Source organism: Panthera leo, chromosome B4, assembly GCF_018350215.1.
Source record: "Panthera leo isolate Ple1 chromosome B4, P.leo_Ple1_pat1.1, whole genome shotgun sequence".
Classification (NCBI taxonomy): Eukaryota; Metazoa; Chordata; class Mammalia; order Carnivora; family Felidae; genus Panthera; species Panthera leo.
Genome location: NC_056685.1, coordinates 99,521,156 through 99,534,950, shown reverse-complemented (window position 1 = coordinate 99,534,950; position 13,795 = coordinate 99,521,156). Strand labels below are relative to the sequence as shown.

The following is a 13,795-nucleotide window of genomic DNA, read 5'->3' as shown; positions in this document are numbered from 1 at the left end:
TTATGAATAGGATGTTGGTGCTGGCGTGCCTTTTGGGAACTATCACATTTATGTAATGAATTTCTCATATTAGGCTTACCTTAAGGATTTGACTTAGTGTAAATACTGTAGATTAGTTCAGACTAACTAAACCAAAATGTTTTTCTGTTTTGTTTTGTTTTTTGAAAGAGTGAGAACAGGGGAGGGGCGGAGAGAGACAGGGAATCCCAGACAGGCTCCACGCTGTCAGCACAAAGCCCAACACTGAGCTCCATCTCAGGAACGCTGAGATCATGACCTGAGCCGAAATCCAGAGCCAGAGGCTTAACTGATGGAGGTACCCAGGCACCCCAAACCAAATTGTTTTTATTTGCAACCTATTATTGCCAAATTGGCAGTGAGTGAAATTAAAATTCTTGAATCCAATCCTACTTTTCGGTGTGTTATTCTTTGGAAGTATGGTGTGTTCATTGATAAGCATTCTTGCTTTTGAGAATTTTTGTTTTTGCTACATTTTTAACAAAACAAAAACCTTGGGGCATCCTATGAGATCGTACCAGTCGTACACAACCTGTCAATGCCTTCAGAAGCAGCCATCATTCATTATAGCATCAGAAGGTTGTTACTATTAAATGACATGTGTTAAAGATGTTAGCTTTGCTTAGTGGCTGATCATTCCTTTTTTCTGTGACTGAAATAGCAATTTAAGCCCAAAATAGAGAAGAATTATTATAAAAATTACCTTTTCTAGGAACTTTTTTAGTTTAAGTGTAGACAACGAGGCACCAGGTTTCCAAACAACATCTAAAGTACTGATAACAAAAAGAACAAAAGAGAGAACAAAGTCTTCTTTAAACTTTGAATTTAGCTAGTAATTATGTTTAAATTTGGATGCAGGCCTAGCTCTAGCCTGGCAATTTGGAGAAAGGAGCCTTCAGGATTTTGATATATTGTACTCTTCTGCAAAAAAAATTATTAGACTTTCTTTTTGATTATAGTAGTAACATACAGTGTTGAAAAATTTTTTTAAGTGTCAGGAGAGATTGCCTTTCTTCTCAACCTATTCCCTAGGGCCTCCTGCCATTAAATTTGTGTTTAATTACCATTTTAACTTAAAAAACTAAACTTTGTAATTCTTAGACTTATTATCACTTAAACATCTTTTGACTTTCACCTCTGAACGATGGGAAAATTATTGTGCTTATACTTTAGGCCACTAGTCAGTCAACCTTTCCTCTAGGATTTTTGTTTTATATTTTTAGTTGTGATCTTTGGCTTGAAAGAAAATACTAAAAACTTGTTTCTTGACTTATTAGCAGTGTCTCTTATCTCAACTTCTTGTTATCAAAGGTAAGGAATTTAGGGCACTTATCCTTAATTTTATCTTTCTTTTCCTGCTTCCTAATTCCTTAGATTTTTTTTTTAATGTTTATTCTTATTTTAGAGAAAGAGAGAGACAGAGTGAATGGAGGAGGGGCAGAGAGAAAGAGGGAGACACAGAATCTGAAACAGGCTAGGCTCTGAGCTGTCAACACAGAGCCTAACACAGGGCTCAAACTCTGAACGGCCAGATCATGACCTGTGCCAAAGTCGGACGCTTAACTAACTGAGCCACTCAGGTGCCCCCCCCCGACTTTTTAAAAAGTCATGTTATGATTTGACTTTTACTATGTGTGTGTGTGTGTGTGTGTGTGTGTATCTTCTTTGCCTTTTATATTAGTTAATTCAGTCTTTACATAAACTATATGAGTAGTTCTGCAAATTAAAATGGGATTCATTCTATAAATATTGATCCTTTAATATTGAAGTACCTCAGAGATCTGACCTTGGTCCTTTTTTCTGTCTGCACAGATTCCCAGGAGATATCATCCAGTCTCATGGTTTTAAATTTTAAATTTGGGGGGTAGGGTTGTGGAAGAGTATAAAAATGTTAAGCTTTACAATTGGATCAAACTTATCAACTTAAAATAGACTGCTGTAGTTAGAAGTTGTTATATGTAAGCCTCATGATAACCACAAAGCAAAAAATGATAGTAAATGCACAAAAAATGAAAAGAATATAAGCATACCATTAAAACAAAGTTACCAAACCACAAAGGAAGAGTAAGAGAAGAGAGGAACAGAGAGGAATTATGAAAATAGTCAGAAAACCATTAACAAAATGGTAGTAATTATTTTTTAAAAATTAAAAAAGTGATTATTTTAAATGTAACTGGATTAAATTCTCCAAAGATTGGAGAGTGGCTGAATAGATTAAAAAAAAAAAAAAAAAAAAAGAACAAAATACAAGACCGATCTGCATGCTGCCGTAAGAGACTCACTTTAGATGTTAGGACGCACAGAGTCTGAAAGGGAAGGGATGGAAAAAGGTATTCCATGCGAATGGAAACTAAAAACTGGAGTAGCTATACTTATATCAGACAAAATAGACTTTAAAACAAAAAGTGTAATAAGACAAAGATGAGTATTATATAATAAAGGGATCAATCCAACAGGAGGATGTAACATTTATGAATATTTATACACCAACATGAGAGCACTTAAGTATGTAAAAGGCAACTATTAACAAGACCTAAAGAGAAGTAGACAGCAATACGATAATAAGGGACTTTAATACTCCAATATCAATGGATGGATGATCCAGACAGAAAATCAATAGGAAAACATTGCCCTTAAACATTTTAGACCAGATGGAATTAGTAGACATATAGAACATTCCATCCAAAAGCAACAGAATGCACATTCTTCTCAAGTACGCATGGAACATTCTCCAAAATCAATCATATGTTAGGCTATAAAATAAGTCTTAATCAATTTAAGAGTATTGAAATCATATCAAGCATTATTTTTACCACAGTGGTTAGAAACCAGAAATTATTTACATGAAGAAAACTGGAAAATTTACAAATATGTGGAGATTAAACAACATGCTACTGACTGACCATTTGAGTCAAGGAGAAATTTTAAAAAATACCTCAAGGGGCGCCTGCGTGGCTCAGTTGGTTGAGCGTCCAACTTTGGCTCAGGTCATGATCTCATGGTTCATGAGTTCGAGCCCCATGTGAGGCTCTATGCTGACAGCTGGGAGCCTGGAGCCTGCTTCGGATTCTGTGTCTCCCTCTCTCTCTCTGCCCCTCCCCCACTTGAACTTTCTCTCTCTCTCTCTCTCTAAAATAAATATTTAAAAAAAATTTTTAATTAAAAAATACCTAAGAGAAACAGAAATATACCAAAATTTGTGGGATGCAGCAAGTCATTCCAAGAGAGAAGTTCATAGTGATAAACGCCTCACTGAAGAAATAAGAAAAAATCTCATATAAACAACCTAACTTTACACTTACGGAAACAGAAAAAGAACAAAGTAAGCCCAAAACTAGTAGAAGGAAGGAACTAACAGATTAGGGCAGAAATAATGAAATGGAGACTAAAAAGACAGTAGAAAAGATCATTGAAACTAAGAGCTGCATCTTTGAAAAGATCAACAAAATTGGCAAGCCTTTAGCTAAACTTACTAAGAAAAAAAAGGACTCAAATAAAATTAGAAATGAAAGAGGAGAAATTACAACTGACACCACAGAAATACAAAGGATTGTAAGAGACTACCAGGAACAATTATAATTATATGCCAACAAATTGGACGATCTAGAAAAAAAAATGAATACATTTCTAAAAATATACAAGCTACCAAGACTAAATCCTCATGAAATAGAATATCTGAACAGATCAGTTGCTAGTAAAGAGATCAAATTAGTGATTTAAAAACTTCCTACCAACAAAAGTCCAAGATCAGATGGCTTCACTTGTATATTCTTTTTTTTTTTTTATTTTTTTTATTTTTTAATATATGAAATTTACTGTCAAATTGGTTTCCATACAACACCCAGTGCTCATCCCAAAAGGTGCCCTCCTCAATACCCATCACCCACCCTGCCCTCCCTCCCACCCCCCATCAACCCTCAGTTTGTTCTCAGTTTTTAACAGTCTCTTATGCTTTGGCTCTCTCCCACTCTAACCTCTTTTTTTTTTTTTTTTCACTTGTATATTCTACCAAACATTCAAAGAAGAGTTAATATCAATCCTTCTCAAACTCTTCCAAAGTATAGGAGAGGACTCTTCCCCAAATTCATTTTATATGGCCAGCATTGCCCTGATACCAAAACCAGACAAAGATGCCACAAGAAAAAATTACAGGCCAATATCCCTGATGAACATAGATGCAAAAATCCTCAAAAAAATATTAGCAAACTGAAATAATACATCACAAGGATCATACACTATCATCAAGTGGGTTTATTCTAGGGCTGCAAGAATGGTTTAACATCTACAAATCAGTCACTGTGATATACCATATTAATAAACTCCAGTATACAAATCATATGGTCATTTCCATAGATGCAGAAAAAGTGTTTGACAAAGTTCAGCATCCGTTTAATCTCAACATGCAGATATAGAGGGAATGTACCTCAGTATAATAAAGGCCATATATGACAAGCCCACAGCTAACATCTTGTTTGGTGGTGAAAAGCTGAAAGCTTTCCCCCTAAGATCAGCAATAAGACAAGGATGTCCATTGTTGCCCTTTTGTTTAATATAGCATGGGAAGGTACAGTTAAGTGAAAATTATATTGGCAGGAAATCCATATTTCCAGGCAGTGATGGTCAAGGAAGGCATAGTATTTGTTTTAATCATAAATTGGGATAAAGTCAAGAAAACATTAATTAAAATTATCAAAAGCTATACATACAACACACACATATATGCACATACATCTGTGCTTCAGATTAACCTAGGTGTAGAACCAACATAATACATGTAGGCATGAAGTCAGGGGAACGAAATAGAGGAAATGAAGCATGAATATTTAAGAAAATTTCCAATGGAGGTAAAATAGAGGAGGGTAGCTTTTAGGGAGGTAGGACTGAGAAAGGCCTTTTTAACAATCAGTGGGGTTTGAGCATTAGGGACAAGCAGAAGGACTGACAGGACAAGTTCTTGATATATAAGTAAAGGCTTTTACTATCATTAGGTACTAGAAGGGATAGCTCAGAAAGCATAGGTAGAAAACTTAGTCACAGAAAGGATGGTGGCTGATAGAAGAAATCCAAAATGGGAGCTTACAAAATTGCTCTACTGAAAGCAGTTGTGTATGTTATTGAATGTGTTTCTTTGTTTTAGCAAAGATTCTGTACAGGTTACCTTAAATGAGTGGTCAGAACTCAAGCACTTACAGAACCTAGGCAGGTAGCAAAAAATGAGGGAAGCAATGAAAAGTAGAGATGCAAATATTGTGTGAGAGGTGGGTGCAAACTGGAGAATGTTTACCTGTGTCGAGTAGTTGGCTGCTGCTCAGCTGTAATCAGTCATTCCTCAGTGTTGCCACATTTTCCATAGTGTTAGGACTAGTCTTAAAACTCCATTGTTATGTATACATTTTGAAATACTGGTTTGGAAAGAAGAACCAAAACCACAGCCAGTTGCCTTACATTTTGTGACTTCTGTTTTACATATTCCTTGTCATGTATGGTTTTGTTACTGTTTTGTTTTCATGAAGCTTTCGAGAGCTGCCTATTGCTAAAGTATAAAATACTCCTCATGGAATCAAATCTCCTCATTATAAACTTACTGCAAAACCAAATACTGGTTTAAAAAAGTCATTTGAGAAGTATAGTATCTATATGCTATTCACAGGCTAACAAACATTTATCACATACCTGATACCAAGAATACATTCATGTCTTTAAAAACTAAACGTGTTCAAAAACTTTGCCCCTCATTTTGCTATCTGAATCTTCACGGTGCTATATTTTTTCCAACTGCTTGCTCAACATACCCACTTGAATATCAAATAGACCTCTCAAACTTAACATGCCCCAAACCAAACACCTGTTTACCCCCTCCCAAATTCCCCCAAAGAAAAAAAACCTTGCTCTCCCATCTGTCTTCTTCTTGTCTGATGGCCATCTTTTGAGTCCTTCAGGCCTTACCTCTGTGATCATATCTCTTGCTGCTCTTTATTCCCTTTGCTCACATTGTTCTAGCCACATGGTTTTCTTGCTTTTCCTCAGACTTACAAGTTAGTCACTTACAACATTTACACTGGCTATTTCCTCTGACCTGAAAACTCTTTTTCAGATATCTACGTGGCTATTTTCCTCCCTACTTCAAATCTTCGGTCAAATGTCATCTTTTCAATGAAACCTTCCATAAATATCTGACTTAAAATTGTAACCCTTTCCTCCCTGGTTTTTCTTAGCCTGCTTTATTTTTTTCTCCTAGTATCACCCTTTTTTTTTTTTTTTTTTGAGGGAGAGAGGGAGAGAGCGTGCGCGCGCATGTGTGTGCTTTGTGTGTGTGTGTGTGTGTGTGTGTGTGTGTGTGTGAGAGAGAGAGAGAGAGAGAGAGAGAGAGAGAGCGCCAGAGAAGGGCAGGGGCAGAAGGAGAGAGAGAGAGAGAGAGAGAGAGAAAGAGAGAAAGAGAGAATATGAATCCCAGGCAGACTCCACACCCAGCTTGGAGCCTGATGCAGGGCTTGATCTCACAATCGTGAGATCATGACCTGAGCCAAAATCAAGAGTTGGATGCTTGGCTGACTGAGCCACCAAGCCTGTCCTCATAGCATCACTTTCTAACATATAACTTCTAATTTATTGTATTTATTGTTTTGTCTCCTAGTATATAAGCTCCATGAGAGTAGGGCTTTGTTTTGTTTATTGATGTATTTTTATTTTACATAATTTTTAAAAATATATATGTTTGAGAGAGAGTGTGGGGGAGGGGCAGAGAGAGAGAGGGAGACAGAGAATCCAAAGCAGGCTCTGCAGTATAAGTGCAAAACTTGATGTGGGATTTGAACTCACGAACTGTGAGATCATGACCTGAGCTGAAGTCGGATGCTCAACTGACTAAGCCACCTGGGCATCTCTATTTTAATTTTATTTTATAGATCTAATTGGCTTTATTAAATGATTTATGAATCAGGCAGTATCCCATCTACCAAGTAGAGGGGAACTCCTTCATTGATGCATTTTAAGTGCCTAATATAATGTCTAGTAATAAAGGAATCCTTAGAATGGAATGGATAAGATGAAAAAATTGGTAAAGTTTAAAAAAAATTTTATATTTACTTATTTTTGAGAGAGAGAGAGACAGAACAGACAGAGCATGAGCAGGGGAGGGTCAGAGAGAGAGAGGGAGACACAGAATCCAAAGCAGGCTGTGGGCTCTGAGCTGTCAGCACAGAGCCTGATGCAGGCTCAAACCCATGAACCGTGAGATCATTACCTGATCCGAAGTTGGACACTTAACTGACTGGGCCACCCTGGCTCCCCAGTAAAATATTTTTGAAGTTGAAGCTTCCAGTGGGTGTCTTATCGTTTTGTTTTTAATATTGCCAATTTCTAGAATATGTGTGTCAGTATTCAAACATGAATTATAGTGTGCATCACATAGACATAAATAATTTTTGTATCATCTGTTTTGGATTATTTTTTATTCATATAGGTAATTGAAGTGACAGTTTAGTGCAACAAATGTTTATGAAATGTCTACCATGAACCAGCACTGGGTAGACAGATCAGTAAAATGCAGTCTTTGTCCCTGAAGAGAATTAGATCGTGAGAATAAATAATTACGGTGCATTGTAATACATATAGTGGGGAAGTATACTTAAGGTTTATAAACTGCAAGTTCACTTAGCTTGGGCTAATTGTATTGTTTATATGAGAGAAACCAAATGACAGCCCTCCAAATCCCAGTTAAGAAGTATTTTCACCAGCATTTACACTTCAGTCAAGCTATTTTATACTTGCAGAAACAAAATGATTTTAGAACTTCAAGAAATGACTAGAATTCTGCTGACTTGTTGATTTTGGTTTCATTAGCTCTTTTAAGGAAGAATTATTAGAGAGTTTATTAGAGGCTTTTGAATATATGTAGTTTTATATGATAAGAGTTCAGCTTGGGGGCACACGGGTAGCCCAATCGGTTGAGCATCTTGACTCTTGATTTTGGCTCAGGTTATGATCTCGCATTTGGTGAGATCTGAGCCCCGCATCAGGCTTTACACTGACAGCATGGTGTCTGCTTGGGATTCTCTCTCTCCCTCTCTACCCCTCTCCCATTTGTGCTTGCTCTCTCTCTCAAAATAAATGCACATTAAAAAAAAAAGACTTCAACTTGGAGGTTTTGTTTACAAAGTTCGGAAGAAAAAGACTTGTGATAAAGACGTGCTTGTAAGACTTTCAAAATAAAAATAACTATGAAGTAATACATATTCATTGTAAAATTGGGAAAATGCAGAGTATTTTATCAATAATGTTCTGTAATTTGCCTTTTCCACCTAATGTGGCCTTCTCTCTAGTTTATATGAAGTAAATACATAAAGAGTATGTAAAAACACCTTCTTCATTTTTAGAAGTTGCTGGCATGATGTTCCATTGTATGTATATAGTATAATTTAAGCAAACTCCTAATGATTGACATTAAGGTTGTTCCAGTTCTTCCCATCATATCTGTTACTTTGTTGGATGTATTTATATATCTTTGTGCATTTATATAAACAAGTACATATGGCATAATTATTAGACTCTAAATTACTGGATTAAAGTGTACATATTTTAAATTATCTTTCTAAAAATTGTTATGATTTATATTCTTCTCACACAAGTATGAGAATACCTGTTTTCCTACATTCTTGTCAGTGTTGGATATTAGCACACTTTTTAAAAGTTTTTGCCAATATAATCATGAAAAAAGAACATTTTATTTCCTTAATTGTAAAGTAGATTTAAACATCTTTTTAAACATTGAACAGTCTCCTGCCTGTAACCTTGCTCTTGCTATGCCTCTTCACTTGGAATATTGTCTGTCCTTCTTCCATTTTTCTCTGAACCTTCACTATTCTTCAAGGCCCATGTCAAAATCTGTTTTTCCCATTATTGGATTTCCCAATTACCTCAGCCTAAAGTAATTTCTCTCTCCTAAAATACTTAATCCTTCTTTTTTCTCATTTATCACAGTTTTATACTAGTCCTAATACATGTAATTTTTTTCTTCTAGGATTTCCATATTTACAGGATGGCTAAAGATTAATGGAAAGAGAAGCGTAAACTTACCTTCTTTCACTATGGATGCAGGTTTGGCTGATGGAGAACCTGATCAAACTTTGGTGAGTGGTTCAAATACAGCATAATAAGGTACTATCATCTAGCTGTAAAGTGTTTGATACAAGCCATCGTTTTATTTTAAAAATGTATTTAAAACAAACTTAAAAGAATTTTAAAGTAACACTTTAACTCCTATGCTCATATGAAAATGACATATTTTAAAACTTATTGAAGCATAACCCAGTTTTCTGATATTTCTGTCCTATATCTTTCTCTGCTTACTTATATTGACTTGGTTCCAGCCCTTGGGATGGTAGGTTCTTTGGGTTAATGCAGAGGCCGATTTTTGTGTGTTTCATATTGCTGTGGAATTGAAAGCCACTATTATATTGAGATGTTTATAAATTTTAATTTAGTGAATGTCCTTCGTTCAGGCTCAAATGTAAGAATAGTCTAATGATTGATAGCAAAATGCACTTTTGTTTACTTGTGTTACTTTGTTCCCAGCCTTTTTTGGATTTCTGGTTTAAACTTGTTTTAGTTTCTTAAAGGGTCAAAAAAAGTTAAACTTTAAAATAATTTGTTAATAGAAAATAAAATGGACCTGGAAGTAATTTGTTTTATGAAGGTTATTATCACAGTGATTATAAAAGGAAAACTGATGGTAGCTTATTTTATTTTCGCTCTGATTTCAGCAAAAAGTTAAGATTAAAGCCTTCTCTTAGAACATGTTTACTCTGCCATAAATATTTTATTTAAAACTAATGGGCTTTCTTAACTTCTTTTAGCTGAAATATTTTTAATCTCTTAGTGATAATAAAAATGCCAGTAGTAACAACAGTTGCTATTCTCTAAGTGTATACCTTGTCAGACTGTCCTCACAACAGCCATTAAAGGTAGGTATTTGTTTATCCTTACTTTTATAGATAGAGAAATGGGCTCTAAACTGGAGGTTAATTATCTTCTCTAAGAGCTCACAGCTTAAGAGGTGTCTCTGAGTACTTTCCACTAATGTGTTGACTCCGTACCTGTCTTTCTGAATAGAATTGCTTTAAATTTGTTATCTTTTAAACTAATATCTAAACAGGTAGTATTAAATTCTTTACTGAACACTGGTGCTGTATTAATAAAGTTTTATTCATTTTTAATCTAATTCCTGTTGATACTGAGAGGTTTGGGCAAGATATTTAAAAAGCAATGAGACAATTTTCTTTGTCTTCATTAAGCTTCTGTGAAATATTGTAGCTTATTTTAGGGAGAATACTACCAATAATTTCATTGTAAACTACTGAAATATTCTGTTTTTGAAACTAATCTTGAGAGTTACTTTTGAATTACCTATTTATAAAATATCACCTTTGAACTGCACAGCCTAAGCTGGTTACTGATTAGATCTAGGAGAAGTGGATAAGAACATGGGCTCTGTAGACATTTAGCTGCATGTTAAAATCTAACCTCGTTTGCTTAGTTGTATAACTTGGGTAATTAATTAAATTCTCCAGGTTTTCAGTTTTTTCATCTATTATATAAAGGTGATAGTAATATCTACCTTCTAGAGTTGTTTTAAGTTGTAATTGAGATAAGATATCTATAAAGTGCCTATTACAAAGTCAGAGACATTATAAATATCCAATAAATAAAAGCTACTACTGTTGATATAACTAGCTATATTAACCCTTCTCTCCAAAAAGGTAAATACAAGGCAGGAGAGGCAATAAAACATTGAAAAAAGCCTAGGCTATTCGGTAATTTTGGCTTTATACTTTCTCAGAATCTCAGTTTTTCTTCCTAAAATGTTGAGGCAAATATTCTACTACAATAGAAAAATATATAGGCAGGCATACTCATTCTGACTACTTGATAGGGGCAGTATGATCTAGTGAAACCGGAAAGTTCTTTGAAAATATGAGCAGCGTGTCAGTATGAGTTAGTAGTGTTCTTAAAAATTGCATGCACTGGTTTTTAAAATATTAGTAAACTCTTTTTTTTTAATTTTTAAAATTTTATTTAAATCCCAGTTGGCATATAGTGTAATAATGACTTCAGGACTAGAATTTAGTGATTCATCACTTACATATAACACCCAGTGCTCATCCCAACAAGTGCCCTCCTTAATGGCCATCATCTATCCCACCTCCACATCCAACACCCCTCCAGCAACCCTCAGTTTGTTCTCTGTATAAGAGACTCTATGGTTTGCCTCCCTCTGTTTTTCTTGGTTTTGCTTCCCTTCCCCTATGTTCATCTGTTTTGTTTCTTAAATTCCACATATGAGTGAAATCCTGTATTTGTCTTTCTCTGACTGATTTTGCTTAGCATAATACACTTTAGTGCCATCCACGTTGATGCAAATGGCAAGATTTCATTCTTTTTGATTGCCGAGTAATATACTCCATTGTATATATATACACCACATCTTCTTTATCCATTCATCAGCTGGTGGACATTTGGGCTCTTTCCTTACTTTGGCTATTGTCGATAGTGCTGCTCTAAACATTGGGGTACATGTGCCTCTTCGAATCAGCATTTTTTTTTTTTAATCCATTGGATAAATACCTAGTAGTGCAATTGCTGGGCCTTGGGTAGCTCTGATTTTAATTTTTTTAGGAACCTCCATACTGTTCTCCAGAATAGCTGCACCAGTTTGCATTCCCATTAGGGCAAAAGCATTCCCCTTTCTCCACATCCTTGCCAACATCTGTTGCCCAAGTTGTTAATTTAGCCATTCTGACAGGTGTGAGTGGTATCTCATTGTGGTTTTAATTTGTATTTCCCTGATGATGAGTGATGTTGAGCACCTTTGCATGTGTCTGCTAGCCATCTGGATGTCTTCTTTGGAAAAGTGTCTATTTATGTCTTTTGCCCATTTCTTCACTGGATTATTTGTTTTTGAGTGTTGGGTTTGTTCAGTCCTTTATAGATTTTGGATACTAAGCCTTTATCTGATACGTCATTTGCAAATATCTTCTCCCATTCTGTTGGTTGCCTTTTAGTTTTGCTGATTGTTTCCTTTGCTGTGCAGAAGACTTTTATCTTGATGAGGTCCCAGTAGTTCATTTTTGCTTTTGCTTTTGCTTCATTCATCCCTTGCCTCCGGATATACGTCATATAAGAAGTTGCTGCAGCCAAGGTCAAAGAGGTGGTTGCCTGTTTTCTCCTCTAGGATTTTTATGGTTTTCTGTCTTACATTTAGGTCTTTCATTCATTTTGAGTTTATTTTTGTGTATGGTGTAAGAAAGTGGTCCAGGTTCATTCTTCTGCATGTTGATGCACAGTTTTCTCAATACCATTTGCTGAAGAGACTGTTTTTTTACCCCCCACTGGATGTTCCTTCCTGCTTTGTCAAAGATTAGTTGGCCAGAGATCTTCTTCTATGAAGTAATAAAATAACTAGAAATTTTAGTCACCAGTTGGTCATGTACGTACTCATTCTCTCTCATACTAATACAGCTCTGTCTCTTTCCAATAGCTGCTCGCTAAGTATAAGAATTTGTATTTTAATTACACATTCATGAATGGTGTTATCTTGAACTTTTTATTATAGAAAATTTCAAATATATTTAGAAAAGGATGGACTAATATAATGAATCCTCATGTACCCATCACTTCAACAATTATTATTTCAGGTCAGTCTTGTTTCATCTATAGTCCCACCTTCCCACTCCATATTTTTTTTGGAGCAAATTATGGACAAATCATTTTATTTGTAAGTATTTCAGTATGTATCTATAAAATCTAAAGACTTTTCTTTAAACTTTAACCATAAACAACATTAGAATCCTAAAAATGAGTAATTCTTTAGTCACATAACTAATCGATGCTTAAACTTTCCTGATTGTCTCCTAAATATTTTTTTATAATTTTTATGTTGGACTTGGTTGATAAGTCACTGAGATTTTTTTAATCTTTTAAGTTTCCCTTGCATCTCTTTTTAACTTTTCCTTTTCAACTTATTGAAATACATAAATAAGGTAGTTTGTCTTGTTAAATTTCCCACAATGTGGATTTCCCCATGGTGATTATTTCATGTGTTCATCAGTCTCTTATGTTTGTTGCAAATTGGTCATTAGAATGAACGGCTTCCTCAAATTCAGGTTAAATTTTTTTTTTTTTTTTTGACAAGAATACATTAAGGGTATTGTGTGTTACCATCAGGAAGCATATGATGTTAGTCATTCTTCTTGTATTAATAGCAGCCATTGATGATCATTGCCTAGATATGTTAATTCACTAAGGTATAAATTAATATCCTAACTGGTTTACAAAAATGGGGGCTCGAGAGAATAACTGTGACTCGTCCGTACTTTTTTTTTTTTGATTAATTTTTTTTTAATGCTTACTTTTGAGAGAGAGTGAGTAGGGGAAGGGCAGAGAGACAGAGTGTGAGTGGGGGAAGGGCAGAGACACACACACACACACACACACACACACACACAGACTCAGAAGCAGGCTCCGCGCCCTACAGCGCTCCACGTGGGGCTTGAACTCCTGAACAGTGAGATCATGACCTGAGCTAAATTCTGAGGCTTAGTGACTGACCCACCCAGGCGCTCCTAGTCCATACTTTTCAAGCAAACAAACTAGCCAACCTATATTTTGTTAGGTATTTTGTCTTCTAGACTATGAATCTTTTTGCCATTTTACAACTTTATTGAAACTTCTTAAGGGAGACAGTTTTTAAAAGGATAAAACAATTTGATAAGTATACTTT

At 35.2% G+C, this 13,795-nt stretch overlaps 1 protein-coding gene across 9 annotated transcripts in view; it reads left to right on the top strand.

Annotated features, from left to right (window-relative positions):
• Positions 1–13,795, top strand: part of OSBPL8 (oxysterol binding protein like 8) — a 152,414-nt gene that overhangs the window by 40,458 nt on the left and 98,161 nt on the right. For 8 of the 9 annotated variants that reach the window (XM_042947223.1, XM_042947214.1, XM_042947220.1 and 5 more), the window contains exon 2: positions 9,038–9,146. Coding sequence is in view for 5 of the 9 variants with exons in the window: in XM_042947214.1 (XP_042803148.1) it covers positions 9,105–9,146 (42 nt within the window). In the remaining 4 variants the exon portion in view is untranslated. Of the gene's footprint in view, positions 1–9,037; positions 9,147–12,710; positions 12,791–13,795 lie in introns of all 9 variants that reach the window. The other variant, XM_042947218.1, reaches the window with a different exon arrangement.